Source organism: Chlorocebus sabaeus, chromosome 1 (assembly GCF_047675955.1).
Source record: "Chlorocebus sabaeus isolate Y175 chromosome 1, mChlSab1.0.hap1, whole genome shotgun sequence".
In the NCBI taxonomy this organism is placed as follows: domain Eukaryota; kingdom Metazoa; phylum Chordata; class Mammalia; order Primates; family Cercopithecidae; genus Chlorocebus; species Chlorocebus sabaeus.
In genome coordinates this window covers 713,271-727,838 of record NC_132904.1, presented here as the reverse complement: position 1 = coordinate 727,838, position 14,568 = coordinate 713,271, and the positions used below count along the sequence as shown (strand labels likewise).

General features: G+C 61.2%; 1 protein-coding gene across 5 annotated transcripts in view; it reads left to right on the top strand.

Annotated features, from left to right (window-relative positions):
- The window catches only part of CHID1 (chitinase domain containing 1), a 40,108-nt gene that overhangs the window by 10,147 nt on the left and 15,393 nt on the right, over nucleotides 1-14,568 (top strand). For all 5 annotated transcript variants that reach the window (XM_007997495.3, XM_007997659.3, XM_007997576.3 and 2 more), the window contains 4 exons: nucleotides 623-667; nucleotides 1,483-1,589; nucleotides 2,195-2,256; nucleotides 6,379-6,471. In XM_007997495.3, the coding sequence (XP_007995686.1) occupies nucleotides 623-667; nucleotides 1,483-1,589; nucleotides 2,195-2,256; nucleotides 6,379-6,471 (307 nt within the window). The remainder of the gene's footprint in view (nucleotides 1-622; nucleotides 668-1,482; nucleotides 1,590-2,194; nucleotides 2,257-6,378; nucleotides 6,472-14,568) is intronic.

The following is a 14,568-nucleotide window of genomic DNA, read 5'->3' as shown; positions in this document are numbered from 1 at the left end:
TGGCCTCTCCTCCTCTGTCCCTCTCAGCAATTTTCATTCAATGCCAGGGAGGAGGGTGGCGTTCAGGCAGAGGCTGCCTCCTGATGGCACATCCTGATGACATGTGCCCAAGTTTACATGGCCGCACCTTGCATTTGGTCTCGGACAGAGAGAAATGGCAGGGGAAGTGTTAGCCAGTTTTGGAGTTTCGAGAGCAGGAGTGGTTTTCCCTGACACTGAGAGAACCGTGGGGAGGTGATGGAGTGTTGGCCAGTGTCAGGGCCTGGCGGGTCTGGCCATCCTTCAACTCGGAGAAATCCTGACCTTCCCCAGGCCCTGGGATGCAGCTGCCTGTCCCCCTGGCCGGCCACAGGCTTTTATCTGTCCCAGCTCAGGGAGGGCAAGCTCAGAGCTTCTCTGCAGGGTCAGGAGGGGGCCTTGGCCAGAAGGGTGAGAGTTGGGGTCAGAAAGGGAGTGTGGAGGGCCAGCCCTGGGCCAGGGAGGGGTGGGTTCTCACACCTGCTTCCCCGCCACTGTCCTTCCCATTGCGTATGGTGCAGCTGCCACATTTTCCTCCTCAGATAGGCTGGGTCTTCCGGCGGGCGCACGTCCCTTTGTTGACTGTCCCCTCCATGTCCCACAGGGTGGATGCGAGCCATCAGGAAGAATGCCAAGGGCCTGCACATAGGTGAGTCCGGCAGGCGAGGAGTGAAGGCCCTGATGGCACGACCTCCGAGGGTGGACAAGTGGGCGCTGGGGTCTCCACATGTTCCTGATCACCCAGCTGTGCTGCCGCGGCACAGGTTGACTGCTCCAAGATGAGGCTGGCCCTGGCCTGGCATTCACAGCCCTTGGTCTGGCTGGAGTCCTGGGCTCTCCTCCCCACACAGGCCGTGGCCCTCCAAAGCCAGCACCTCCTTAGCTAGTGTCATTGCCTTCATTGTTCTCCTTTCCATTTTTCCTTCCTTCACCTGATGAGTCCTCTCAGGGCAGCTAGGGCCAAGCCCTGGGCTCGGCCTGAGGGTGATGCTGACCCTGGCTCACCTGTGCCCCTGTAGCTCATGGCTGGGGATGGGGGCACATGTGTCCCCACGTCCAGTGGCAACCTCAGAGGCAGTGGATTAAGAGTACGAGTTGCTGAGGGAGAGACTCTGAGGGATGCTAGAAGCAGGTGACAGGTCTGAGCTGGAGCAGCTGGAGTCTGTCCCAGCCTCCCTTCTGTAAGGTGGGGCCACTACCATGCTGAGCCCTGTGGGGAGCTGGTGTCAGGATATCAGGACTGTCAGCGTCTGCTTGCTCCTTCCCCACCACCCCCCCTCCAGCCTGTGAGGCTCTGGGACATAGTCTCTGGACACGTGGTTGCTCCAGGTGGCCTCCCTGCCCCTCACTGTCTGGTCTCACTTCCCTCTGGAGGCCAAGGGGATGCCCTTTTGAGGCAGCAAGCAGCAGGGGCCTCCAGCATTTCCCACTCACGGCCCCCCTGTGTGTCTGTTGCCACTGCAGTGCCTCGGCTCCTGTTTGAGGACTGGACTTACGATGATTTCCGGAATGTCTTAGACAGTGAGGATGAGATAGAGGAGCTGAGCAAGACCGTGGTCCAGGTGGCAAAGGTGAGGCCTGTGTGCTGCTCCAGCCTCTGAGCATAGCCCCCCCAGGTCCCACCTGGCCGTCTGGCTGGGCCTCCCGCGAGGCTTCCACTCGACTTTTCTGGCTTCTTCCTTGGGCACCTTCTGGTGTGGCCCCCGTCTTCCAGGGAAGGCAGCATCAGCCAGGCTCAGGCTACTGCTCACTTTCGTGACCACAGTTCCTCTGGAGGTCCCAGGCATGGGACACCTGTCTGCTGGGCCATGGTGTTTCCCTTGGGCAAAGCCCAGCTGCCTGCTACCCTCCTGGGAGGGGACCCAGCCCTGCTGGCTGCCAGTATGTCTGGGTTGCAGGGGTCAGGGAGCCCCCAGGCCCCGGGGGTGGAGTTGGGGGAGGCACATGGGTGGGCGGGATGCAGGAGAGCACTGGCCCTTCCGCTCCTGTTCCTCTGGGACCCCCACACTTCCTCCTTTAGACAGGCACTTCTGGGCATACAACCCAAGCTTGGGTCTTGCCTCGTGAGTGACCAGGCCACGACCTGACCATGTGGGCCGAGGTGGCGGGCTTCTTGTCTTTCCACTGCTCCCTCCTGGACCTCCAGGCCCTCCTTACCTGTGACTGCTTCTTTCAGAACCAGCATTTTGATGGCTTCGTGGTGGAGGTCTGGAACCAGCTGCTAAGCCAGAAGCGCGTGTGAGTGGGCACAGGTGGTGGGGGGGGCCCACCTCCTGGCCCTGGTGTTTGTAGGAGGCTGGAGGAAAGACCAGGGGTTTGGGGAGGGCCTTCCTTCCGCAGTCCCTGTGCCTGGGGTGGGGATGGGGCCGCACAGAAGATGGACACCTGCTCAGAAAAGTGGAAGCAGCCTGCTCTGAACGCATTGCTGCACCGGCCCTGATGCCTCTCTTGGGTGGTCAGAGGAACTTGAGGACCCTCATTCATGAGGGCTTGGCAAGAGAAAGATGGCCCAGATGGTGACAGCAGGTTGAGCTTGGACACAAGCAGAAATCCTCACTGAGCATCGGGGAACCTTCCTGGGGGTGTCCCTGAGCACGGCCGGGACCCGTGGTGTGGACTGCCATGGTGGCCTCTGGGGAATGCCTCCCAGGCCCCCAGGCTCTGCCGCAGTCCACTCTACCGGGACGGCCACAGCGCTCCCGCACACCTCCTTTCGCCACATCAGAGCCCAGCCCTCCCATGACCCTTGCGGGTTCCCACTCCCCGTGGGCCACTTGACCAGGATTGGAGGGAGTGATGGAAAGTGCTCCACCGCCTGGACTGGACTGGACTGGCCACAGCCCTGAGGAATGGCTCTTCCTTGGTCCTACCCAAGCAGCCCAGCCAACTCACCTGAAACAGCCACCTTTCCTGTTCTGCCAAAGTGGACGACTGCCCTACAAGATAGCAGGGGGGCAGTACTGCTGCCCAAGATGTTGGTAGGGGGCGTCCTCAACGTGCTCAGGACAGGTGGCTTCGTCTCACTCCACTGGTTGCAGCGAGTGAGGCTGGCGCCGTCTCCACCGGGCGCCTGGACAGCAGAGTCCTGTGGCAGCTGTCGAGCTCTTCAGCCTTCTGTGCGAGACGTAGGTTCTGGAATCGGCTCCCCCGCCCCTGCCACCTGAAATAGTTCTGGTTGTGCTTTAAGAGCCCAGGCCTGAGCTCAGGCTCCATGGTGTCCCCTGCAGCAGCCATGGCACTCTCATCCCATTGCTGCTGTGGGCAGAGGAGCTGCAGGTCCAGGCTCTGCCCACCCGGGGCAGCATCCCCACACAGGTCTTAAGTTTGAGGGAGGGAAGGGACATTGTTGAGGCAGAGCCCATGAGGGGTAGGGCAGGATTCCCACCCAAGGGCTCAGAGGACCCTCAGCCTGGAGCTGGTACAGGTCCTGCCCCTTTGGGCGGCTCCAGCCTCTGCAGCCCCGCTGCTCCTCCCACTAGGCTCTGAGGGACTCACTGGCTGGGAGAAGAGCCCTGGAGTCCTGTTTCCTGGTGCCCAGACCCCCACACCCTCTGCCAGCACCCCTCAGTGTGCTCCCCACTGGATCCTGGTGCCCAGACCCCCACACCATCTGCCAGCACCCCTCAGTGTGCTCCCCACTGGATCCTGGTGCCCAGACCCCCACACCCTCCGCCAGCACCCCTCAGTGTGCCCCCCACTGGATGTGTCCAAGAGGCTCCTCTGTCTGCTTTCCTCCTGGGAGGCCTGGCAGCAGCAGGAGGACAAGGAGCTGCGTGGAGGGAGGCTGGGAGGGGCACTGCAGTAGGGGTAAGGATGTCCCCAAGACTGTGGGAAGCCTGTTGTCTGCACAGCCCCTGAGGGGCCCCAGCTCTGCTGGAGGATCAGGTGCCTGCGTTCCTGGCTGAGGGACAATCCCAGGCCCTGCCTTGGGGGGCTTCTTGCTGAGCAGTGGGCAGAGGACCCTGCTGGGGCTGACCTTCCGTTACCCTCTGAGGGGAGGGGTGTCTCAGCAGGAGACAGTCCGCCAGCTTCCAGCCTTCTCACTCATCCTGGGAGAACGGGTCTATTAATCAGAGATTTGCCGTAACTCATTTCTGTTTCAGAGCATTAGGTAGGCAGTGAGGCAGCCCCAGAGGCTCCTCAGGAGACAACCTCATGTCTGGGTTGGCCTGGGGGCACTGAGACAGCCTCGTGTCTGGGGTGGAGGCTGAGGGTGCTGAGACAACCTCGTTGTGTCAGAGCTCCTGACGGGTCATAAACGTCAGGGTGGGAGGGCAGGAGGCAGTAGGGGAATTGCCAAGCCGGAGTGGCTGTGGTAGGCGAGGACGGGTGGGAGCAGCCTGTGAGCACCTCGTGTCCAGGCTCCTGCAGGAAGGTGGGGAGCTGCCGGCATGGCAGGGGCAGGCAGTATCCAGGCTCCACAGATTCCTTTGGGCATTCTGCTGCCTGGGAGCTGCCTCAGCACAGTCCTGCCTCCGACCGCCACTTGGACCCCAGCCCCCAGTGTGCCAGGCCCAAGGCTGGGCTCCGCAGGTTCTGGTCCCAGCACTGGGCCCTGTACAGAGGCTCAGGGCAGCTTTTCCTGCAGTTTGTTGGCAGTGCCCTTGGCAGGGGTGTTGCTGCCTCTGGTCCCTCCTGAGCGCTGAGTCAGCCCCTTACCGTTGTCCCCACATCCAGAGGGGTTGTGATGGGGCGCTCGGAGCCACTAGTGCCAGCAGCTGGCAGTAGGAGGGGTCTGTCGTGAGGAGCACTCCGGGCAGTGCTGCACCACTGTAGCTGCAGCCCACATCACCTCCAGGGCCCATGTTGTCTCTGGGGGCCCAGGTACACCCGGGCCACACGGCCTGACTGCGGGTGGACACCCAGGCTCCCTGGGCCCCTCACAGAGTGACTGGGGGCACCTTTTGGCCTTCAGGTCTGGTGTGGCCCTGGAAGAAGGCCATCCCACCACTGTCCTGGGGAGCTGTGGGTACCTGCAGACAGCACAAAGCCCACAGGCTGGGAGCCAGGCAGGAGACCCCCAGGTAGAGTCAACTTCCCCAGGCATCTGGGCAGGGCTTGCTCTGCTCGCTTTGCTCTGGTGTTTCAGGGGTGGGGGCAGCACCCTCCGTGACCACCACCTCTAAGTGGCGCACAGTGCGTGACAGCCTCTGGCACCCATAGAGTTGTGGACACAGCTGCAGAGGCGTGAGGACAGGCTGCCCAAAGACTCTGCTCCTTGCTAAGGACTGTGCCTGCATTGCAGCCAGCAGAACTAACACCAGATGATCTGGGCCAGAGTTACCCAGGAATTGATGGGGGCTTAGCTTGGAAAATGACAGTCCCATTTGGGCCATGTCAGGGAAACAGGAGCTGCCGCTATGCAGCAGTTGCACGTGCCAGGCCCTGATCCTGGCACCATCAGGAGCACCAGGACCTCTGGATACTGGCTAAGGAACTGTCACGCCTCCTGACCTAACCTGGTTCTCACCGAGCCCCACAGAGGCTTGTGCTGGAGCGGGGCGGGACCTGAGGCCAGCAAGGCCGGCTCTTGCCCCGCCCTCAGCTCTCCTGTCATCCCCTGAGGGGTGGGTCTGGGTCTCCTCCCCAGATGGGGCTGCTCCCCGGGCTGCAGCGCAAGAGTGACAGTCTCCCATGCTCGGTAACAGCCAGAGCCGGCCCAGTGTGGACACCTCACCCTGAAACCCAACTTTGCAGCAGCATGTGCTCCAGGCCAGTTTCTGCAAAGAGGCCACCTGCAGGGTAGACTTACGGGCACCAGCATGTGCACATGGCAGGCTTGGGTCCTGAGGGCTGCTCCCAGGCCATGCTAGGAGGGAGGCTAGTGCCGTCCCTTGGGGAGCACTGCTCCACTCCAGGGGCCAGAGGAGGCCTCAGTGCTGCTCCCTGTCTCCTCCGCTGCCCAGTGCCCTGCCCTCTCCTTCCCTCAGCTACACCAGGCAGGCGTGGCCCTTGGAGTGCCCTGCGGCTGCCCTCGGGTCAGTGTCCTGGGCCTGCTGGGGGCCTTTCCTCACCTGGCGTGTCTTTTTTTTTTTTTAAACTGCCATGTCTTTAGGCATCTGAAGTGTAGTGTGGACACGTGGGGCTGTCTCTGGTTGAGCCCCTCTTTCTGGGGGTTCCTAGGGTACTGCACAGGCCCCCACTCTAGGGGGGCCCATTGGGGCATGAGACAGTGTTGTTGCGGCTACATTCAGAGATGAATAGGAAGTTCCCACGAAGGGACTCACAGCCTCGTCTGCCCTGCTGCAGGGTGTCAGGTTGGGGACCAGCCCCACCCCTCCCTGAGGCAATGGGTGTCACAGAACCCTGGGAGAGGCCTCAGTGCCAGGCGCTGCCAACCCTACCTCTTGGTTCTTGCAGGGGCCTCATCCACATGCTCACTCACCTGGCCGAAGCTCTGCACCAGGCCCGGCTGCTGGCCCTCCTGGTCATCCCGCCTGCCATCACCCCCGGGTAAGTGCCGCTCTGGAGGTGTGGGGGTGGCTGTGGAGGTCTCTGGGATCTGGGGCAGCCAGTACAGGGTGTTGGCCAAGGGCCCACGCCCTCCTGCTCAACACTCAAACCCCAGCCCGTCTCTATAGAGGCTTCAGCTGCCACACACACTCTGTGCCCCTGTGCTGGGCCCAGAGAAGGCTCCAGGTCAGCACGTGAGTCCCAGGGGCAGACCTGGGGGCCAAGTGCACAGAAGCAGGCTGGGTTGGGGAGTCACAGAGCCCAGGCAGGGCTAGCCTGGTTGGGGGTACCCCAAGGTGTCGAGGCAGAAGTCCCAGGGCTCTGCCCAGAGCAGCCCCTCAGGCAGACACTGGGCTTCCCGGCCCGCCACTCTGGAAAGAAGCTGCCAACCCTCTGCACTTCTGCAGCCTTCTGTCCCTTCAGAGGCAGAGGTGACTGTGGGCCACTCACTGTGTGTGGTTGGGTGCACCCCCAAGCCCGAGGATGTCTAGAGGGACTCACAGAAGAGCCAGTTTGTGCTCACAGGAGGCTGCCACCCTGCAGATGCCTGTCCCAGCACAGGCCAGCCATGCCCTCAGGGTGGCAACCCTGGCTAAGCAGGCAGCTTGGTGGCCTCCTTCACAGCCTGGAGGCTACTGAGGGCGCTTTGCACGGTCAACCGACTTTTCTCTCCAGGCTTTCCAGGGCTCTCCACTGATCAGTATGGGCTTCAGCCGGGCAAGGCAGCGCTGGGACAGACACAGCAGCATGTCCTGCAGACCAGTTTCAGACCTGTGTCCCTGGTCCCGCTGTCGTGGCCAGGTTCCTTCCCTGGAGCTGGGGCGGGCTGTGCTCAGACCCTTCTGGCTCCCAGCACAACGCAGTTCCTAGTTCCTGGTGGACTCAGACTGACCCTTTGATGGAAGACCTTGGAAAGTGGAAAGCAGAAGGGGTGCTGAGAGCTGAGCCCTGGGGGCTGCTTTGTGCATGGCCTAAGCTTGCACACATGCCCAGCATTGTGCTGACAGGACTCGCTCTGCCTGTGACCAGGCGTTCGGGGTCCTGTCCCAGACCGAGCCCACACTGCTATGTGCCCTGGCCCCTCCCTCTCCTTTATGTGCCAGCTGGGCTGACCCGTGGGTGGTGCTCGGGAGGGAGGAGCCCAGCTCTGCCTTCAGGATTCTGCTCCTGCAGCCTAGCAACCTCACCTTCCCCAGCAAGAACGGGCCCAAGTCCAGGGCTGGGGTCTCACCTCTATTCTGCGTTTGGGGCCTGTGTCATCCCCCACACTGCATCTTTTTCTTTTCTTTTTTTTGAGATGGAGTCTCACTCTGTCACCCAGCCTGGAGTGCAGTGGTGCGATCTTATCTCACTGCAACCTCTGCCTCCCAGGCTCAAGTGATTCCCCCACCTCAGCCTCCTAAGTAGCTGGGACCACAGGCACATGCCACTACGCCCAGCTAATTTTTTGTTTGTTTGTTTTTTGTTTTGTAGAAATGAGGTTTTGCCATGTTGCCCAGGCTGGTCTTGAACCCCTGGGCTCAAGCGATCGTTCCACCCCGGCCTCCCAAGCCACCATGGCCAGCCTTTTCCGACGTGAGACACTTATGTCTGACCTGTGTTCCCAGAGTTTGAAGGGGGCTGGCAGGGGCTGGCTGTGAGGACACACCCTTCCTGAGCTGACAGCACCTGTCTCAGGTTGTTGGGAGGACTTTGCAGGCCTGGGGCTGGGAGAAAATTTCTCAGGGTGGCAGACGTTCCCTGTCCAGAGGCCATGGGCCTGGCCACCTCTGTGAGGCACAGACTTCATGGGGCTCCTGGGTTGCCCTTTGTACTTAGGGGAGCTGCAGAAGCAGCCATCAGTGGGGACCAGCTCAGGAGCCCAGGGCAGTTCTTGAGGCCGGGGCAGAGGGCCAGGTGCCTGCCTTTTGCTGGTGGCAGCCTCTGCCTGAGCTTCTGGCCCTAGGCAGGAAGTGGGCAGTCTGAGCTGGGCCAGGTCCCTGCCCCTCACCCCACAGCAACCAAAGCTCACAGCTCCCTTTGCATGGCGCTGGTGGGGGTTGCGGCTATAGGGTGGGATGCACGCCAGGGGTGTGGGCACTGTGACTGGACTAGGGGTGGGGCCAAGGCTCACGGTGGGGGTCCCTGGGGAAGTGGGGCCCAGCTGGGCAGAGGGCTGGGCGCTGCTGTTGTGCACCTGCTCACCTGGAGCACGGGGCTGTGCCCTCCCAGTTGGCAGGGCCCGTGAAGGTGCTGAGGCTCCCTTGGGTTCTCCTAGGCTCTGGCTGCACCCCCAGAGGTGAGGAGGACTGTTTTATCATCTGTGTTTATCCTCCCAACCCCACTCTGAAGGAAGATCAGCTACTGCGGAGAAGCCTCATAAATCCCTGTCCCTGGCACTTTTGCAGCAGAACGTAATTATGCTTGTCATTCACCTCAAGAGCCACGCTGCCAACACACGGGCTCTCTCTTTCCAGGGGCGCTGTCTGTGGAACAATGGCCCCGGAAGGGAGGTCTGCGTGCTGCAGGGAGGGGCACCCCAAGTCGCCAAATGCAAATTTATCGTGTCCTTTGTCAGCAGACGGAGAGGCAGCTCTAACTCAGCTGCCACAGACCCCAGGGGCTCTGGTCCTGGAACTGAGCACTCTGCTGACCTCCAGCCCTGCTTCCATGGTCACAGTCTCAGCAACGGAGGAGACCCAGGGGCAAAGCTACAGCATAAACCCCACAGGCCAGTGGGACCAGCAGACTGTCCCCAGGTGCCAATGTGGTGGTGCCACTCTTACGTGGGGAGTGGAGCCCTTGTTTTAGTCTCTAGTTGGCCCCTCATGTTTTCTGGGCATCCTTAGCTACTGGGACCCCTTTGGGTCCAGGGAGTGATCTCAGAAACCCAGGGAGGGCCAGGTTCCTTCCTGGGCCCTGCTGGCGCCGTTGCTGGCCTTGTAGGCAGTGGTCCACTCTGAGGTGGGTGGGGCCACGACGCTGGCCATCTCCTCCAAGCCCCATGGTTTAGGGCAGGCCATCACTATGTGGAGCCTGACTCAGCAGTCAGAGAAAGGTAACGCATGGGGGCGCCATCACCGGATCCTCAGCAAACACGTTTGCACAGAGGCCCCTGCTCCCCGCCTACCTGCCTCTTGTCTGCACCCTCAGGGGATGGGGCAGGCTGTGTGCTGGCAGTGTGTGTGGAGGCCTCTGGGGGGGACTGTAGGCACCCTGTGCAGTGTGGACAGGCTGAGATCCAGGCTGAGGTCGGTCCCCAAAGAGCTGAAGGGTGCTGACAGGCCAGTCAGGGAGCAGGCTAGGCCTGCAGGCTGATGGACAGTAGAGCAGCCATCGTGAGGGGTGAGGAGGCTGGCAGCAGCAGATGGGTGAAGCGACCCAAGGCCATGGGAGACAGGTTCAGAAATCTCCGACAGGTAGTCAGAGGGGGAGGGGAGCTGTGGGTGGAGGAACAGGTGTGGGCACTGGCTGCTGGGGGCAGATGCCCTGAGCGTGGGAGGTTGCAGGGACAGTGATGCCAGCATCTGTTAGGGTTGGGGAAAGGTATTCCCTGAGGATGGCCGTGGGGCCTGACACTGATGCCACCATCTGTTAGGGTTGGGAACTGGCATTCCCTTAGGGCTGCTGTGGGGCCTGGCTCTGCAGGTGGGAACTGCGGGGCCAGGCGGTGTGGCTGGCAGGGACTGGGGACCACAGGCTGAGCCCACACCTTCCTCACAGCCTGGAGGGAGGTCAACTGGGGACAGACTACGGCTCTCCCCTGCTGGGTGGCTGGAAGATGAGAATCTAGGGAGAGATGGAGGCTAAGCCCGTAGGGTCTGGTAGCTGCAGTGCAGGAGCAGGGAAGAGATGGGCCCACCCCGGCAGATGGTGGCGGGAAGGGTTGACGTGGAGCCAACGTTCCTTTTGCCTGGCGTCGATGCAGTGAGGCAGACATCACCCGGAGATGGTACCTGGTTGGCCGAGGGAAGAGGGGGCATCTGCCACGTGGGCCTAGTGTTGAGACCAAGGTGAGTGGGTGGGGGTTTCAGGGAGGTCGTAGGTAGAACGTGGGAGTCGTGCTGTGCTGGAGGGACGGTGTGGGTACGTGGCAGAAGACTGTGGGCTCACTTGTGTTACCATCTCCTCTCGGCATCTGGGAGGACGCTGGTCTGGAGGCCGTATCCACCCTGGCCTCTGGCAGCTGTGGGGTCTACGTGGCTGGAGGGACCTGGGATTGTTCCCCAGCCTGGGATTGTTCATCCCCTCTTTCTGGAAAGAGGGAAAGAAAGGGTGACTTGGGGAGGAGAGTGTGAGGCAGCCAGCTGGGCAGTGCACCCCCAGGGCCCCGGGGCACAGAGCGCCCTGTCTCAGCACCAAGCTCGTGCAGGGGCAGCCCGGGCAGAGCAGAGCACGTCCAGCCATCTGGAGGGGCACTGGCGTTGGTGTAGGCCCAGGATCCAGTCGAGGCTGAGTGGGCACTCACTTTCCTTGCTGCTGCCTGCATGGGGCCCACCCAGGACATGGGCGATGGGAGGGTGGGCAGCTGGCTGTGATGAGCTCCTTTTCCTTCCTTCCTCCTGGGGCTTTCGTTCCTCAGAAATGAATTCAGAACATGGTGTTTTCGGTGTGAGCGGTAATTCCTGTTCATCTGAAGTCACGCTGCGTCTAATCCAGGACAAGCTGTTACCTCATTTCTCAGCCGTGGCGATCCCCTCTTGTCCGGGTGCCGTGGGGCACAGAGACAAATGGCTCCGCTGCCGGCTCTCGTGGCTGTCTGGGTGAGGGACATAGGCTGGGGAGGGGTGGTCCTGGCAGTGGCCCCTTTGCAGTCTTTCTTGCGGGTAGGAGGAGGTCCACATTCCCAGGTGGTCCCCAGGGCCAGCGCCAGGTGGGGGGTGGCAGGACCAGGGGCACGGGCCTGGTTCCCTCCCCTCTCCCGCACTGATCACCACCGTGAGCTGCTGCCACCTCTGGACAGGGCCTGCTTTGTTCCCTCGTGTTGTTACCACCCTTGAAAGCGTGAGGACCGTTCCCAGCCTGTGGCCGTGGTTGGTGCCCGGCTGTAGCAGAGTTGTTGGGTCAGTGGGCAGCAACGTGAGCCCCGAAGGGAACACACAAGCTGTGCCACATGTGTGTGGCGTGTTGGCATGCTGCACTGAGGGGTGCAGTGTGGAGCCCTGTCCCCTGGCAGGACTGCCTCTTCCTGCTTGGGGACATCGTGGGGCTGCATTTCTGGTGGAGGCATGAGGGGCATTCGTGGTTTCTGTGCCACGTTCTGTAGCTGGTGGGAGCCAGATCCTGGACACATGGCCTCACCTACCAAGGCCTTGTGGAGTGAAGCCCACTCTGCCAGGAGTGTCCGGTGCGGCCAAGGCCTTGAGATGGTAGAAGGTACGGTGCCCACGAGAGGGACAGCGGTGTTGCAGCACTGTGGATGTGGGGGAGGCACACGAACCTGGCTCACGGCAGGAGCCCACATGTCTGATATAGCAGCGTGTGAAACAGGACTGGGTGCTCGGAAGGGCATCATGGGCACAGGGGAGGAGTTGGACTGGGACAGGCGCCTGCAGAGTAGAAACTGCGACTGACAGGGCTGCCATGAGATTGGCAAAGGAGGAGCCAAAGGGACAGACAGTCATGCTGGCCACAGCCCTGGGTGCAGCAAAGGCCGAAGTTAGAAGCAGAACCATGGAGCACGTGAGAGGAAGGAGTGACTGACAGACACAGACAACTCTGACCAGGATGTCGGCACATTAGAAGACACCACAAAGGAGCGAGAAGACCAGCCTCTCACCAGGAGGAGCGGTGCTGCCCACGCCACTGACCAAGAGCACATGACCACCTGAGAGAGCTAGAGGGAGAGAAAATGCGAACATGGCGGTGGGAATGCAATGAGGGGCTGGGTGTGGAGGCTCGCGCCTGTCATGCCAGCATTTGGGGAGGCTGAGGCTGGAGGATCACTTGAGCCCAGGAGTTTGACACCAGCCTGGGCAACATAGTGAGACCCCATCTTTACAAAAAATTTAAAAATTAGCCGGACGTGGTGGCGCCTGTGGTCCCTCGGAGGCAACAGCAAGACCCTGACTCAAAAACAGAAGAGAAGAAAAGCAAGCAAGCAACAAAGACCCCACAGAAAAGCGGGCAGGAGACCTGGACTCGGAGCCACGAGAGGGCACAGGAGATGTGTGCACGGAGCTGGTGGGCAGGCTGGGAGACGCTCAACCACGTTATTCATGAGGGAAGCGCAAATGCAAGTCACGGGGAGATCTCAGCTCAGGAGCAACCGGGCTGGGATGGAACCGACAGCCCACGCTGCCTGGCATCTGCTGCCAGGGCCTGAGTGTTGTGGGCTGTGAGCCAGGGGGCTCTGTGTGGGAGGGGCCGGGGGGCCGCCTGGGGCTGACTTGGAGAGGCGCTGGCAAACCTGAAGGCTGCCTTCCGGTGAGGCCTCTTCCTGGTGCAGTTGGCACCTTTTTGCTGCGTCCTCACATGGCAAAGAGCTGTGGTGTCTCTTCTCATAGGGACACTAACTCTGCCATGGGGCCCGTCGTCATGGCCTCGTCTAGCCCTAACCACCTCCTAAAGGCCCCATCGCCAGAAACCGTCGCATCAGTGGTTAGGGCTTCAGCATAACCATTTGTGGGGGGACAAGTACCCTGTCCACAGCAACACCGATTCATTGTCTTGCTCTGTTGCCCAGGCTGGAGTGCAGTGCAGTGGCATGATCATGGCTCACTGCGGCCTCCACCTCCTAGGCTCAAGCCATCCTCCCACCTCAGCCCCCCAAGTAGTTGGGACTATAGGCACACACCACTATACCTGGCTAATTTTTTCATTTTTTTGTGGAGACAAGAGTCTTGCTGTGTTCCCCAGGCTGGACTCCAATTCCTGGGCTCAAGAGATCGACCTGCCTCAGCCTCCCAAAATGCTGGGATTATAGGTGTGAGCCGTCACACCCAGCCATTTTTCCTTTTTGAATCAACTAAAAAAGGCAAGAGGATTGCTTGAGCCCAAAAGTTCAAGGCAGTAGCAAGATAGGATCGTGCTGCGGCACTCCAGCCTGGGTGACATAGAGACCCCATCTCAAAAATAGAAATGAGGCCGGGCGCGGTGGCTCAAGCCTGTAATCCCAGCACTTTGGGAGGCCGAGACGGGCGGATCACGAGGTCAGGAGATCGAGACCATCCTGGCTAACACGGTGAAACCCCGTCTCTACTAAAAATACAAAAAACTAGCCGGGCGAGGTGGCGGCGCCTGTAGTCCCAGCTACTCGGGAGGCTGAGGCAGGAGAATGGCGGGAACCCGGGAGGCGGAGCTTGCAGTGAGCTGAGATCCGGCCACTGTACTCCAGCCCGGGCGACAGAGCGAGACTCCGTCTCAAAAAAAAAAAAAAAGAAATGACCTTGGGTGTCGGTGAGAGGACCTGGGTGGAGGCCTCGGCCCAGAGGGAGATTGCAGGGCGGGAAGGGTTGAGTGGACAACTGGATTGGGGGCTGAGGTCTTAGGGGCACCTGGCTATAGAGAGGGGCCCAGGCACCGAGGAGGCCACCAGGAGTGATGGGCATAGCACTGGGAGGTGTTTCTCAGGGATCCAGGGAGGCTGACCATGCCTGAGCGGTGGGGCTGGCAGGCATCAGGAAAAGAGGTCAGGGCTGAGGACCAGTGATGATGCTCCATGTACCCGCAGGCCGGGACAGCGTGGGGCGGACAGACTCTGGGGCCTGGGTCTCCTGGTGCCCAGCAGAGGAGGAAGGCCCAGATCTTGGTCCTAGTAGACTCAAGGCAGGGGCTGGGGTAAAACTGCACATCTGGAGAGGGGCTCCTCAGACCTGCCAAGTGGGTCCAGGGATCTGCAGGGGTGTCTTGGGCCCTGAAGCCCCTGACAGAAGCCCCAGCACTGAGGCCCTTGGCATGGTCCAGATTTGGAAGCCCAGTGACCCTTGAGCAGAGGAGGGGTCACAACTGAGGGAGATCAGGGCTCACAGCCTCACTGCCTCACAGGGGCCCACCTCACTTTGGTGAGTGCCGCTCCTCCGGCCGCGTCCCCCATGCTGTTGTCCTGTGTCCTGCTGCCATGGAGTCCCTTGGCCCCCTCAGTGTTGACCTTTGTGTACCACTCCCATCTCCCCTTGG